The 13,949-nt window shown below is 47.4% G+C and overlaps 2 protein-coding genes across 3 annotated transcripts; one reads left to right on the forward strand and one right to left on the reverse strand.

The window, feature by feature from the left end:
• The first annotated feature begins 305 nt into the window (after positions 1-305).
• Positions 306-7,606, forward strand: LOC110507680 (scavenger receptor class F member 1). 2 transcript variants are annotated; one of them, XM_036965816.1, is made up of 13 exons: positions 306-772; positions 984-1,045; positions 1,489-1,590; positions 1,773-2,040; positions 2,218-2,481; positions 2,573-2,791; positions 2,966-3,094; positions 3,289-3,395; positions 3,561-3,669; positions 3,752-3,876; positions 4,056-4,193; positions 4,424-4,613; positions 4,789-7,606. In XM_036965816.1, the coding sequence occupies exons 1-13, from the start codon at positions 672-674 to the stop codon at positions 5,822-5,824; spliced, it is 2,850 nt and encodes a 949-aa protein (XP_036821711.1). In that variant the 5' UTR covers positions 306-671; the 3' UTR covers positions 5,825-7,606. The 2 variants fall into 2 exon arrangements, with proteins under 2 accessions (XP_036821711.1, XP_036821712.1); XM_036965817.1 differs by having other exon boundaries at positions 4,795-7,606.
• Positions 6,137-13,746, reverse strand: LOC110507682 (vitronectin). Its single transcript, XM_021587827.2, has 8 exons — positions 12,945-13,746; positions 12,395-12,514; positions 11,677-12,192; positions 10,012-10,151; positions 9,624-9,780; positions 9,232-9,384; positions 8,259-8,951; positions 6,137-8,136 (listed from the first exon to the last, which is right to left on the reverse strand). The coding sequence occupies exons 1-8, from the start codon at positions 13,000-13,002 to the stop codon at positions 8,012-8,014; spliced, it is 1,962 nt and encodes a 653-aa protein (XP_021443502.1). The 5' UTR covers positions 13,003-13,746; the 3' UTR covers positions 6,137-8,011.
• Positions 13,747-13,949: the final 203 nt, after the last annotated feature.

Below are 13,949 nucleotides of genomic sequence, written 5' to 3' on the forward strand. Positions count from 1 at the left end.
GTGTATTGTGGGAGCATGTGAGTTGGGCTGTCAACATACATCTATTTGCCAAGAGAACATCCCACTTCTGATCTAGGATGGACAGTTAGGCTTTTCTTTACAACAAGGTGAGTGAGTGTGTGTTCTTGTGTGGAAGATAGATGTACAGTACACAAACACACACAAACACATCTAAATATGCTGCTCACCTCTTTCCCTAATCTCTCAGTATGTGGTGATGTCTTAAAAAAGCCTTACTGAGGCAGATTGAATGGGAGGAAGTGGCTCTAACTTCCCCAGGAAAGAGGGAGAGGAAACGGACGGGTTTGGACTGCTCAGTCAGGCTGGGCATACAACTACAAGACTAATGACTGAAGAGAGCTGGCTGGGGAGAAAGACAGATAGAGACAGGGAGAGAGAAACATAAAGAGAAAGACTGCCTTCCATTGGCCTACAAGACCACAGAGCTGGACTAGGTAAAATAAAGTTAGAACGAGAGAGTGGCGGGAGACAGACAGAGGCAGGGAGCGAGAGAGAAACATAAAGAGAAAGAGAGAAGACTTAATTTTCCATTGTCCTCTTCTGGACTTGAGAAGAGTGACCGAAAGAGAAGAAAAGGAGAAAGGGATTTTCCTGTGAGTTGGACACGTTCTGAGACCTATTGTAGGCTGGTACCTGGTTGTGGGGTGGACATGGGCCAGTTTCTGACGGGTCTAGGACTACTGCTCTGCTGTTCCCTCTCCTCCCCTCAGAGACTGGCTCCCTCAGGGAGAAACGTCTGCCAGGACCCCAGGTGATGACTACATTACACTCTCACACTTTATTTTTCTCACTTTCGTTTTCTGCCTTTTCTATCCAGACATATATCCTTGCTTTATGAAACATTCTCATTATCTTCATAATTGTAATCTTCCATTATTTCATGAAAAAAACAGTATAAAGTCCCATCAAGAAACTTCCTACTATGCTTTACAGTATGTATTTTGTTTACCCTTCTCAAACAGGAATCCTTCCACTCTTGTCTGTTGCACTGGATGGAGACATCAGAGAGAGGAGTGTACTTTACGTGAGTATCAGTTTAGGGGAGAAGAGTGTACTTTACGTGAGTATCAGTTTAGGGGAGAAGAGTGTACTTTACGTGAGTATCAGTTTAGGGGAGAAGAGTGTACTTTACGTGAGTATCAGTTTAGGGGAGAGAAGTGTACTTTACATGAGTATCAGTTTAGGGGAGAAGAGTGTACTTTACGTGAGTATCATTTTAGGGGAGAGGAGTGTACTTTACGTGAGTATCAGTTTAGGGGAGAAGAGTGTACTTTACATGAGTATCAGTTTAGGGGAGAGGAGTGTACTTTACATGAGTATTAGTTTAAGGGAGAGGAGTGTACTTTACGTGAGTATCAGCTGACAGTAAATTGTGTAAAACCATCCAGGGCACATAAGAACAGGCTTTTTGTCTTGTTTAGGCAGTATTGTATAATTCAGCACTGTGTCTGTTGTTTATGACTCCAGCTGTGTGTGATGGTGAGCAGGCCTGCCAGCAGGATGAGGTGTGTGTATACCCGGGCGTCTGTCGCTGTCGGCCTGGCTACTATGGAGCCCACTGCAAGACACGTAAGTCAAATCAACTCTGACGTTTAAGTTACATAGGCTGTGTCACTCAAACAATATATTTTGAACACAACAAGAGTCAATATAACAACTTTGGCAGTGCTTTACATTGCAGGAATAAAAGGGTAAGAACATTGTAATTAAGTGGAAACTACTGAAGTATTACAGCCTGTCTCCCTCTTCAGGCTGCCCTCCAGAGTTCTGGGCCCCGGACTGCCGTGAGCTGTGCAAGTGCCACCCTCACGGGCGCTGTGACCCGATCACGGGCAAGTGTACGTGCCTTTCCAACCGCTGGGGGCCACTCTGCCAGAACACCTGCAAATGTGGCCGTCATGGACACTGCCACCCTGTACACGGCAACTGCACCTGCGACGAGGGCTGGTGGACACCCACCTGTGCCAAACAGTGCCAGTGCTACCCAGGCACCTCCACCTGCGACCCACTGACCGGCAGGTGAGAGAGAATGGGTTTATTTACAATGGGAGGCATTAGTTAGCTAAAAGCTGAATCACTTGATACAATTTAGCCTGTAATTTAATAATTAAAAGGACAGTGTACACACATATTTTTTAACACAATAGCTACAACACAATAGAAATATATGTTTTCTTAAAAAAGGTTTGTTGGCAGGTGTCAGTGTGCCCCGGGTTACTGGGGTCAGAAGTGCAGTCTTCGATGTAGCTGCTACACATCATCCTGCCAACAGAAGACGGGGGCGTGTGAGTGCCAGAACGGATGGTGGGGTCCGACGTGTGACCGCCACTGTAACTGTGACCTGGAGCACAGCGAGTGTAATGCCGTCAGCGGGGAGTGTGTATGTCAGCCTGGGTACAAGGGAGCCTTCTGTAACGAGCCGTGTGGACCTGGGGAGTATGGCAGCGGGTGTACACTGAGGTAAGAGAGTGTTTTTGGATATTGCAGTGATGTTTTGATGATACAGCCTTGTCATTTTGCTGTGGATGTCTCTCTCTCCCCTCCTATGTAGCTGTGGCCACTGTGAAGGAGGCCAGTCGTGCTCTGTGGTTGATGGTGTCTGTACGGCCTGTGAGCCTGGGTGGAATGGCACACACTGTGACCGGCTGTGCCCGCATGGTTACCATGGAAACTACTGCCAGGAGGCGTGCCCACGCTGCAGGAACGGTGAACCATGTGACCCCAGGACGGGGGCGTGTTCACGATGTGACCCAGGATGGACCGAACCCAGGTGTGTGTGTGTGTTTGATGGCTAACTACCAGTGAAACGTATCTGAGAGTTTTTACAGTAATTCCACTTCCCAGACATGCATGTGTCAATGATACTGAAAAGGTTCAGTGTTTTCTTCTAGTGCTGATAGTTTTGTTGTCTCTCTGTTATCTGGGCCACTCTGTATGTCTGCAGGTGTGACGAGCCATGCTCTAACAGGACATTCGGGGACGCCTGCCGCTCCCTGTGCAGCCCCTGTTTCCATGGCCACTGTGATCACGTGACAGGAAGTTGTGTCTGTGGGCCTGGGTTCCAGGGACGGAGGTGAGAGTACTGAGAAAGCAGACAGAGGTTCTGTTCGAATACTCTTAAAATGCATCCTTCCTCTTCCTGGAAGTGATGTGAAACAATGCTTCAAATAACTACGTTTCTCCAATCCAATGATGTCTGATTTAGACATCTTGCTGGGATTGTGTATCTGGCTGTCACTAACAGGTTTCTCTCTGTTGTGTCCCCAGTTGTAACATCACCTGTCCAGACCAGCTGTATGGCTTTAACTGTTCCTCTGTCTGTGACTGTGGAGAGGGAACCGCCTGTCACCCAGCAACGGGGGCGTGTCCATACAGTATGTACTCCTCCTATTGGATACAGCGCTAGTTGGTGGATAATGTGTAGCTAATGAATAGTAATAGTAGATGGGCCTATGGATTAAAATATTAGTTTTTCCTCAAGAAGGAATATGTGAGGTTGAATCACATTTGTTTGTGTGTGTGCGTGTGTGTGGTGTCAGGTGGTCACAGGGCTCTGATCACTGGTTTCCTGGTCCCTCTGCTCTTGGTGCTGCTGGGTCTGGTCTGCTGCTGCTGCTGCTGTGGAGGACCTACTGACGGCAAAGACAGGTGTGTGTGTGTATATAATTCTGATGACAAAGACAGGTGTGTGTGTGTTCCTCTGACCTCTGACCTTGCTCTGGTCCTACAGGGTAGCAGTGGGTGACGGTGGTACCTCTGTCCGTATGAAGCATCATGTGTATAACGTCCTGGCCAACGTGAGCTCTGCTGTACCCTGTATCTCTGTCTGGTCCTCTGGGCTACCCAGAGTCACAGGTCAGTACAATATCACACTAGAGATCATGTCACATGTCGTATCTATGTAAGGAAGAAACTCCAGTACTTAGATGCTCTGAAAGTTTTTATCCATGCGCTTGGAAAAGGGACTGGTGTCCATACTATACATATTGCAATATTATGACAATAATAATAATGATAAATGCTTCTCTCTCCAGTGTCACACCACGACCCTGAGCTGACGTTCAACCACAGCTTCATAGAGCCTCCCTCCTCAGGCTGGGTGACGGAGGGATCCTTCTTCGACAGTGATGAGGAGACCGGAGAGGTGCTCTACTGTGTCCCCCCCAGAGAAGGTAATCAGTGTGTGTGTGTGTGTGTGTGTGTGTGTGTGTGTGTGTGTGTGTGTGTATGTGTGTGTGTGTGTGTGTGTGTGTGTGTGTGTGTGTGTGTGTGTGTGTGTGTGTGTGTGTGTGTGTGTGTGTGTGTGTGTGTGTGTGTGTGTGTGTTCAACCCTTTGTGTTTTGATTGACTCCATTTTTCTCTCTCTCCCTGTCCCTCCATTCCCCCGCTCTTCCTCCCTCAGACATCCCTGCAGTTGCAGGCGGTGAGTTCCAGGAGTTCCAGCACGAGATGAGTTCTAAGTGTAATATGTTCCCCGACCCCTCTGCCTTCAGTATTAGTGCAGAAGACATGTCCCTCCCCTTTGGCATCCCCCGCACCTCCAGCAACGCCAAGTCCAAATGCCCCTCCGTCTCCTTCGCCGAAGGCACCAGGTCGTAGTCATCTTGATGAGGACATTGGGCACTACACACACCACACCACACCACACCACACCACACCACACTACGCAGCACTTCAATTCTCTTTTTGGGATTGTTTTTAATGTTGAGTGAATGTCAAAAAAATTACCCTTGTGGATTAATAAAGTACAATCTCATCTCATCCGAGGTTCAGTCCCAAGGAGCGCCGAGGCTCTGCCCAAGATTTGACACCCGGGGCCCCCCGCACCAAACACAAGTCCCCCTGGGGGGTCCTGATGCTGTCAGCCCTCCAGGCCCAGGGAGGGAATGCCTCAGAGGGAGAAGAGACGGAGGGGGGGGTGGATGGATGTGGAGGTGGGACTGGACCATTGGAAGACCCAGAATCCAGTGGTGAAGCAGGGGACCCCGATGTGGACAGGTGGACAGCTACCCCGACCCGAGCCATGTCTACCCTGCAGGTGCCTGGAGCAGTGGTAGGACGCACCATATCCAACGCTGCTGTTCCCAGAAAGGGAGGGCAAACACCAGGGTCCACATCAGATGGCCAGCAGGCAGAGATGGACAAAGTGACCACAGTGTATGTGACAGTGGGGAAGGCGGGGGTGGGGAGGCCCCTGTCTAAACTAGAGCTCCCCAGCTTGGAGGGCCCGGTACAGGCCATGCTACGCAGGCTAGGCAGCCTCCAGAGACACAAAGACCAGGAGGTGGGAACTAAGCCCAAGGGGAAGAGCCCGGGGACGGAGGGGATCACCAAGCCCCCCAGGAGGAAGCTGGGGACTAGGTCCAGTGTGTGGGAGCAGGGGGCTCCCCCACCCTCAGGGGTGGAGGGTGCTGTAGGGGAAGGCGTATCTATGAGAAAACCCAGTAGGAGGAAACAGCACGCCCACCATAGCTCCCCTGCTGTCATGGGAAACACTGACACTAACACTCAACCCCTACCAGAGGACAGCCCTGCCACCGTTACGCCCACGAGGCCCCTGTCCTCCATTTTGAAAAGCGTGCCAGAGGTCGCTGGGTCAAAGGTTAGGGGTGAAAGGTCAGGGGTAAGGCGAGAGAACGGCGACCCTGGGATGCAGACTGATAGTGGATATCGAACAATCGGGCCAGCTGGATTTGTAACGGACACTGTTAGTCTGAGTGAAGTCATCACAAATGAAGGAGTGGTGGCTGGTGTGGACGATGGACCTAACCTTTATGAGAACGTGATGATTATGCATTCCTAATTTCAGATGCAATAACTGTGGTGCTCTGTCTCTTCTCACAATTGAGTATGTAGTTCGACTACTAATGAATGAGGAATTTGGAAACTAGCCTACTGTACTGAGTTAACAGTCGAGTCTGACATAAACTAGCAATCTTTACAATATTGAGTAAACAATTTTATGAATTACAATATGTATATGATGGTTCTGTACAATATGTACTGTATGTATGTATATTATACAACAATATGATCATGTTGAAATCACCTTACCAAAAAGTAATTGACACTAACTGCCATGTGTGAAACAACTATGCAAATGAAAACCAAAAAATGCTCCTTGTTTACTTTGATTTGTCTGTCATCACTGGGATAGCATTGCTCTGTGGTGCAGCACCAACCCTTCCCAAACCATCACCTGTCTGTGATATGTATTATTCACTGGAACACTGAGGCTGTGTCCCTAACCCTAACCCTAACCCTATTCCTTTTATAGTGGCCATGGTCAAAAGTAGTGCACTATTAAGGAAACAGGGTGCCATTTGGGATGCACACTGAGTGAAACAAAAGAAGTGATGAAACCTGCCATGCATCTGATGTATTGTGGTGTCTGTCAGCTGCATTCCCAATATTGTAGGGTTGAGAGCATTTTGGTTGTATTGGGATTTACATATAAAAGAAAATAAGCCACCATAGACATATCTGTAGAGACTATATTCATCTCTATGGTGACCACTCCCCTTCTGCTTGTACAGGATTTAAGGAGGGGTTGACAGACAGGGTTAGAATGGACGATTGATGACTTGATCTTCTTTAATCTAATTTCTGAATGTTTTTTAAAAATCAGCAGTGAGTCAACAAGTCCGGGCCGTGTACGCTGTGGAATTGAGTTGTAATGTAAAAGAATGCGGCGTCTCATTGGAACAGATATCCCCAGGCTACCTGGCATAGTCTACTATCAGGCTAGCATAGTCTGTGTACTATCTGTAGGTTTTGCCAAGCCTGTGTCCTCTTGATCACTGTTAAGCTTGCCTCCCACATAGCATGTCCTTCTATGCAGCCAAAAACAGTTTCATCATATTCCACTGAAAGCGCTAGTCAGGAAATGGAGACCTGGTGGCCCAGAGTTGTGTTTGTTGATGTCTTTGTAGCCTGTCATTCACTAGGTGTTAGTAGTGTTTCTGTATCACACTGTCAGTCCCACCTTTAAAGACCCCTCTTGTAAACTGGGTCAGATATTAGAGAGGAGAGATAACCCACATGTAAAATTATTACAGTTTACAATAGAATTCAGTAGTATACTGTAGAATACTATACTAGACACTGTGAAAGCCTCCACTTCTATGTCAAAGATATTAAAACAAAAACACCATAGTAAATACAACAATAATGTCCGCAAAAACACTACAGTAAATACTACCGTATACTACAATACGCAAAAATACTACATTAATTACTATAGTATATACTACAGTTTTCTTTCACTGCAGTATTTATACTATAGTTAACTGTAAATACTACAGTAATTACTATAGTATTCACTGTAGTGTTTTTGTGGACTTCAGATTGCACACCAACCAACCTGCTGAACTTTGCCCCAAATCATGGGGAACAGAGGGGGTGGGGAACAGAGATGGGTGGGCCTTCATTGATCTCCAATAAGGGGAGCTACAGCGCAAATACTACAAGTCCACTTTGACTGAATTGAGGCTTGGATTAATTTCAATACCCCCAATAACACGTGGGTACCCTTTACAGCTAGAAAATGTTTAATTATAAAAGTATTACACGCAAGTATTCCAGGTACAAAGAGAAATGTCCTCATAACAGAACATTTTTGTGAAGTGATTCTTCTAATTTAGAGGCGAAAGAAACGCACACCTATTTAGGCGAGGCGCTGGCTAGCGGAGTAGAACGCTTGAAAAATGAAAGGAGAGCCGCACACTCTAGGAGCTCCGATGCAATACTTTATTAACCTAATATCCAACGTCTTGACAGACAAGCTGTCTTCATCAGGGTATCAGCTTGTCTATCGAAATGTTGGATATGAGGTTATTAAAGTGTTGCATCGGAGCTCCTAGAGTGTGCGGCTCCTTTCATTTTTCAAGTGATTCTTCTAATTATCCAGCTTTAAATTACTGTCTATTTGAGTCTTTGATGTAAAACATGTTTCGACATACTGCATATGTTTCTTTATCCAGTTGTGAATCTATTTCTTCTCGGCCTCCAGGTGTTTTTCAGGGCAGCCCAGCCAGTACTTGCCAATGGACCTGGGGTAAGGAGGGCTGGCTGGGTCCACTTTCTTGGTCTTCAGATCCACTCTGTAGTATTTATCTGGAAAACGAATACAGAGAATATGTCTGGTGGATTTCGAGTTGTTCTGTGCCCTTAGGGTGTGTGTTTAATGGGAGGTTAAAAAGAAAAAAGCAATAGGACAATAAAGTATCCTTCCTTACCTCCCTTGAAGAAGTAGACGCTCTGCACTGGCTGGCCCTTGTTGACAAACTCCCAGTAGGCCCTCCCCTCAGCGTTGTATCTGGAGTCATAGTTGTATCCATCTCTTCTGTCCTGGTCATCCCTCCTCCTGTCCTGGTCATCCCTCCTCCTATCCTGGTCATCCCTCCTTCTATCCCTGTCTCTGTCTTCATCCCTGGCATCCGTTCGGCGCATGTCCCACCCTCCAAACATCCCCTCCATAGCCATCCTCCTTTCCGCCAGCTTCCGACCGAGATCCATACCCTTCTCAGCGAATCGTTTCCCCATATCCATCCCCTTCTCTGCGAACGCCTGCCCCATAGCCATTCCCGTCCCGGCACCCCAGTAAGACTGGCGCCTACTTCTGCGGTGGCCCCACTGCTGTTCCCACTGCTGTCCATATTGTTGCCCTTGTTGTCCATATTGTTGTCCATATTGTTGTCCATTTTGCTGTCCATTTAACTGATCCTGTTGACCATACTGCCCCCACTGTTGGTCCCATGGCTGGCGCCTCCCGTCGTTGTGGTCCCGTAAAGGGGGTACGGGTGGGAACAGGGGTGGGGCCAGTGGCCTGGGGGTGATGTAGAGTCTCCCTGTCATGACAGCGTCCACTGGGGCCTTGATGCCTATCCAGTCCTTGTTGATGAACCGATGCCCACCATGGTGGTTGGGGACTGGGGGGAGAGAGAACGGCAGATGAGATGTAGCATTATATGGTGGGGGCTAGCTTGAAAACTATTCTTGTTTGTTAAGCAACCATTTTCTTAAAGTCAACATTGTGCCATGAATTATTCCTTATATCCTCTTTCTTCACCTCTTCAATACGCATTGGATGAGAAGGTCCACAGGTAATAGACTTGGATCTTCTTCTCCAATGCGTTTGGAGAAGGAGGAATGGAAAGAGGAAGTGAGGTCACAAGAAAAGATCATTGAGAAAGCGCCACAGCGTCTTACTGCCTCTGAAGAGCATGTTGAAGAGTTCCTCCCAGTTGTTGTGGTAGATGTCAGTGTAGGCTGTGAACAGAGCGGAGGGAGACCCAGCTGCCATCTTGATACACTCCTCATGTGATGGCTGGTGCTTGAACTCATACTGGTAGTACTGGTCACCTGGGAACACAGACAAACAACGGGTCTGTTAACAAAACAGATTATGTGAAAAGAAATACACTGGAAACAGTGAGTTAGTCACTTCATTGTGGCTATATCTTCCATCATTTGAATAAATTCAGGAGGAGGACTATCATTGAGAGGTATTCTCAAGTTTAAACACAAAAATGAATTCAATCACTTATCAATTAGCAACTGCCTGGTGTATTGTATGTTCTTCATTTAAGATTTGGTGTGACCTTTGAAGAAGTAGACCTTCTCTTTGCTGTGGTGTCCAGGGGCTGCTATGGCGAAGGCTGCGTCCACGTCGTCTGGTATCTTCTCAAAGCCCACGTTGATATCCCTGGGATAGTCCGCCTCCAGCACACCATCATCAAACCGCCAATACTTGTTACCCTGTTGGAGGATTTGCAATTTGAAAAATCTGTTTGAAATGAATAAATGTAAGTTTGGAATGAATAAATGTAATTTATATCAGTGAAGTTGGCAATGTAACAAATGTATTACATTTACAAAATGTATAATAAATACAGACAGCTAGAGATATAACTTCCATCGCCAACCTTCTACCGTCCTACCAACATTTCATCTTTAATCTACGCTCTCTAGCCAGGGTATTCATCCCACCTTGAACATATATGTCTTGCCCTGGCAGTTGATACGTGTAAAGGCAGCATCTATAGGCCCTCTGATACCCCAGATGTCCTGGATCAGTTTGGGGTAGCCGGGCATCACCGACTTCTCATCCAGCTCAAAGAACCACTCCCCTAGGAAAGGACACAAAACAAACACCTACATAGAGATACAGATAAACAAAACCTCTCCTGGTGTTTTTCCTCCCACTCACTGACACCTCTGAAGGTGATGGGGTACGACCCATGAAGACCCTTACCTCTGAAGGTGACGGAGTAAGACCCATGAAGACCCTTACCTCTGAAGGTGACAGGGTACGACCCATGAAGACCCTTACCCCTGAAGGTGGCGGGTACGACCCATGAAGACCCTTACCCCTGAAGGTGACGGAGTAAGACCCATGAAGACCATTACCCCTGAAGGTGATGGGGTACGACCCATGAAGACCCTTACCCCTGAAGGTGACGGGGTACGACCCATGAAGACCCTTACCCCTGAAGGTGATGGGGTAAGACCCATGAAGACCCTTACCCCTGAAGGTGACAGGGTAAGACCCATGAAGACCCTTACCCCTGAAGGTGACGGGGTACGACCCATGAAGACCCTTACCCCTGAAGGTGATGGGGTACGACCCATGAAGACCCTTACCCCTGAAGGTGACGGGGTACGACCCATGAAGACCCTTACCCCTGAAGGTGATGGGGTAAGACCCATGAAGACCCTTACCCCTGAAGGTGACAGGGTAAGACCCATGAAGACCCTTACCACTGAAGGTGACGGGGTACGACCCATGAAGACCCTTACCCCTGAAGGTAACAGGGTACGACCCATGAAGACCCTTACCCCTGAAGGTGACGGGTACGACCCATGAAGACCCTTACCCCTGAAGGTGACGGGGTACGACCCATGAAGACCCTTACCCCTGAAGGTGACGGGGTACGACCCATGAAGACCCTTACCCCTGAAGGTGACGGGGTACGACCCATGAAGATCCTTACCTCTGAAGGTGACGGAGTAAGACCCATGAAGACCCTTACCCCTGAAGGTGACAGGGTACGACCCATGAAGACCCTTACCCCTGAAGGTGACGGAGTAAGACCCATGAAGACCCTTACCCCTGAAGGTGACGGGGTACAACCCATGAAGACCCTTACCCCTGAAGGTGACGGGGTACGACCCATGAAGACCCTTACCCCTGAAGGTGACGGGGTACGACCCATGAAGACCCTTACCTCTGAAGGTGACGGGGTACGACCCATGAAGACCCTTACCCCTGAAGGTGACGGGGTACGACCCATGAAGACCCTTACCCCTGAAGGTGATGGGGTACGACCCATGAAGACCCTTACCCCTGAAGGTGACGGGGTACGACCCATGAAGACCCTTACCCCTGAAGGTGATGGGGTAAGACCCATGAAGACCCTTACCCCTGAAGGTGACAGGGTAAGACCCATGAAGACCCTTACCACTGAAGGTGACGGGGTACGACCCATGAAGACCCTTACCCCTGAAGGTGACAGGGTACGACCCATGAAGACCCTTACCCCTGAAGGTGACGGGTACGACCCATGAAGACCCTTACCCCTGAAGGTGACAGGGTACGACCCATGAAGACCCTTACCCCTGAAGGTGACGGGTATGACCCATGAAGACCATTACCTCTGAAGGCGTAGACAGAGCCGTTCTTGAGCTGCATTAGGGAGTCCCAGGGCCTGCTGCTGCATGGCTCAGCATCTGGGTCTACTACCGGAGCCTTGGTGGTCGTCACCACTTCCTCTGTGGTTGTCTGTGGGACTGATGTTGCCTCGGTGGCTATAGCTGTCTCTGGGAGTGGGACTACCGCTGGGAACTGGCCTCTATCTGAGCCTCTACCTGCCTGTGTTGCCGACGGTGCCTTGGTGGCTTTAGCTGCCTCCGGGAGTGGGACTACCCCTGGGACCTGGCCTCTCTGTGGGCCTCGAGCTGTGCCTCTAGCTGGCTCTGTGACGGGGGTTATCTTTGTGGCAATTTTGTCAAGAGTAGGGGTGGTGTTGGGGGTTATGAGGCGTGTGAGTTGCCTATGTTGGCCCCCTGAGGAGCTGGATTCCCTGTCTTCAGGTTGGGTCGGGAAGGTGGGCGTTGTAGGGGTAAATGGACCATCATCATCCTCTGCAAATTCAAAGGTGTCCCCACGTGCTGAAGGAAACAGAGGTCACATTAAATTAATCACACAATGAATTAATAGCAAAATATATGAATGTTGAACATATGCAACTCATTACCATGTTAATCAGTGGTGCATTATTCAATATTACCTTTAAAGGTTGTTAAATGGGAAATCTGGGACTTTTCTAATAAATCAATATACAAACACACACACATATACAACTCTTTTTACTTTTCATATGACAGGTGGTCTCGTAGTCTGAGCAGCAGCTCTTGTAGTACCGACACATGGTGTCACACTGGCAATCCTTCTTGGAGTCGAAGCCATTCTCACAGCGGTCCATGCATGACTCTGACACAAGGACAGCACAGAGAGGTAACTTATATATTTTTATTTATTTTACCTTTATTTAACCAGGTAGGCAAGTTGAGAACAAGTTCTCATTTACAATTGCGACCTGGCCAAGATAAAGCAGAGCAGTTCGACAGATACAACGACACAGAGTTACACATGGAGTAAAACAAACATACAGTCAATAATACAGTATAAACAAGTCTATATACAATGTGAGCAAATGAGGTGAGAAGGGAGGTATATGACTTATAGAACAGCAAAAATGTTTGGGAATACCTCCACCAACTCCAATATATAGTCCCTAACTGAGTTTCCAAATACTATCTTGAAATTCATGAGTTCTCCTTCACCAGTAACAACTCAGTTTCATTTCAACCAAAATGTCACCACTACAATCTAGACTATATATTTTTAATGGTATACTTACCCTCTGCAGCAAACACAGTAGCTAGCCCGGCTAGCAGGAGTATCAGCCCGAGCCTCATGCTGTCTGTCTCTCTGGGTCTCTCTGGGTGTGTGACGGAGAGGACCCAGGGAATAGAGAACAGTGTGCTACTAATCAATTACAAATGCAATGCAATGGCTACCAGTGTCATTCACCTCTACAGAATGTTTACTTAAACCTTATCAACCTTGTTTTTGCTGAAGCAATCAGTAAATAAAGAGTTTCACTCAAAAATGCTTTATATCAAATGCTGGTAGTTAGCGTTCATCGTTTAAAGAACTTGTGAAAGAGATTGGTGTTTTTTATCAGTATCTAATCATGGCATGGGGTTGTTCAATGACATCTATCCCTTGATGGTTTCATTTCAGTGACAAATAAGCATTTTTTGTTGTTGCAAATGCTATATATCTGCCTCACTCTCAGAGAAATAAGTAGTACTGCTGGTTTTACATAGTCAAAGTAACAAATAACGACATTTGTAATAAAGAACTGTACAAATGATGCATTTGTGACATCAATAATTACAAAATGTTTTTACAAAATGAATCAATACAGTAATATGAGATCTGTAACATTTGCATTTGACACTTCAGTCATTTAACAGATGCTCTTATCCAGAGCTGTCACAAAGCCTGGAGTGGTGGGTGCGGAGTCAAGCGCAGAGGATAATGAGGAAACCGGACTTTATTTCGGCCTCCAATATAACGCCCAAAACAACAGGCGAATAATCAAAAATTGTCCAACCCAACAGGGGACAAACAGACTGGACCACTACACACAACAACCTCGACTGACAGAAAACAAGCCCGCACAAAAACAGGCGGGTCTAACAGGTTAAATAGTCCTGAATCAAAACAAAATAAGAGACAGGTGCAACCAATAAGACATAACAAACAGAAAAGGAAAAGGGGATCGGTGGCAGCTAGTAGACCGGCGACGACGACCGCCGAGCGCCGCCCGAACAGGCAGGGGAGCCACCTTCGGTGG

Source organism: Oncorhynchus mykiss, chromosome 27, assembly GCF_013265735.2.
Source record: "Oncorhynchus mykiss isolate Arlee chromosome 27, USDA_OmykA_1.1, whole genome shotgun sequence".
NCBI lineage: Eukaryota > Metazoa > Chordata > Actinopteri > Salmoniformes > Salmonidae > Oncorhynchus > Oncorhynchus mykiss.

What these genes read in the sequence shown, in the direction of transcription:
- LOC110507682 (XM_021587827.2), bottom strand. Translation starts at nt 13,002, where the DNA reads ATGAGGCTCGGGCTGATACTCCTGCTAGCCGGGCTAGCTACTGTGTTT. An exon ending in GACCACCTGTCATATGAAAA is followed by an intron (nt 12,193 to 12,394) that starts GTAAAAAGAGTT and finishes TGTTTCCTTCAG; the next exon opens with CACGTGGGGACACCTTTGAA. An exon ending in CGTCTACTTCTTCAAGGGAG is followed by an intron (nt 8,137 to 8,258) that starts GTAAGGAAGGAT and finishes TTCGTTTTCCAG; the next exon opens with ATAAATACTACAGAGTGGAT.
- LOC110507680 (XM_036965816.1), top strand. Translation starts at nt 672, where the DNA reads ATGGGCCAGTTTCTGACGGGTCTAGGACTACTGCTCTGCTGTTCCCTC. An exon ending in GGCAGCGGGTGTACACTGAG is followed by an intron (nt 2,482 to 2,572) that starts GTAAGAGAGTGT and finishes CCTCCTATGTAG; the next exon opens with CTGTGGCCACTGTGAAGGAG. An exon ending in TGGGCTACCCAGAGTCACAG is followed by an intron (nt 3,877 to 4,055) that starts GTCAGTACAATA and finishes TTCTCTCTCCAG; the next exon opens with TGTCACACCACGACCCTGAG.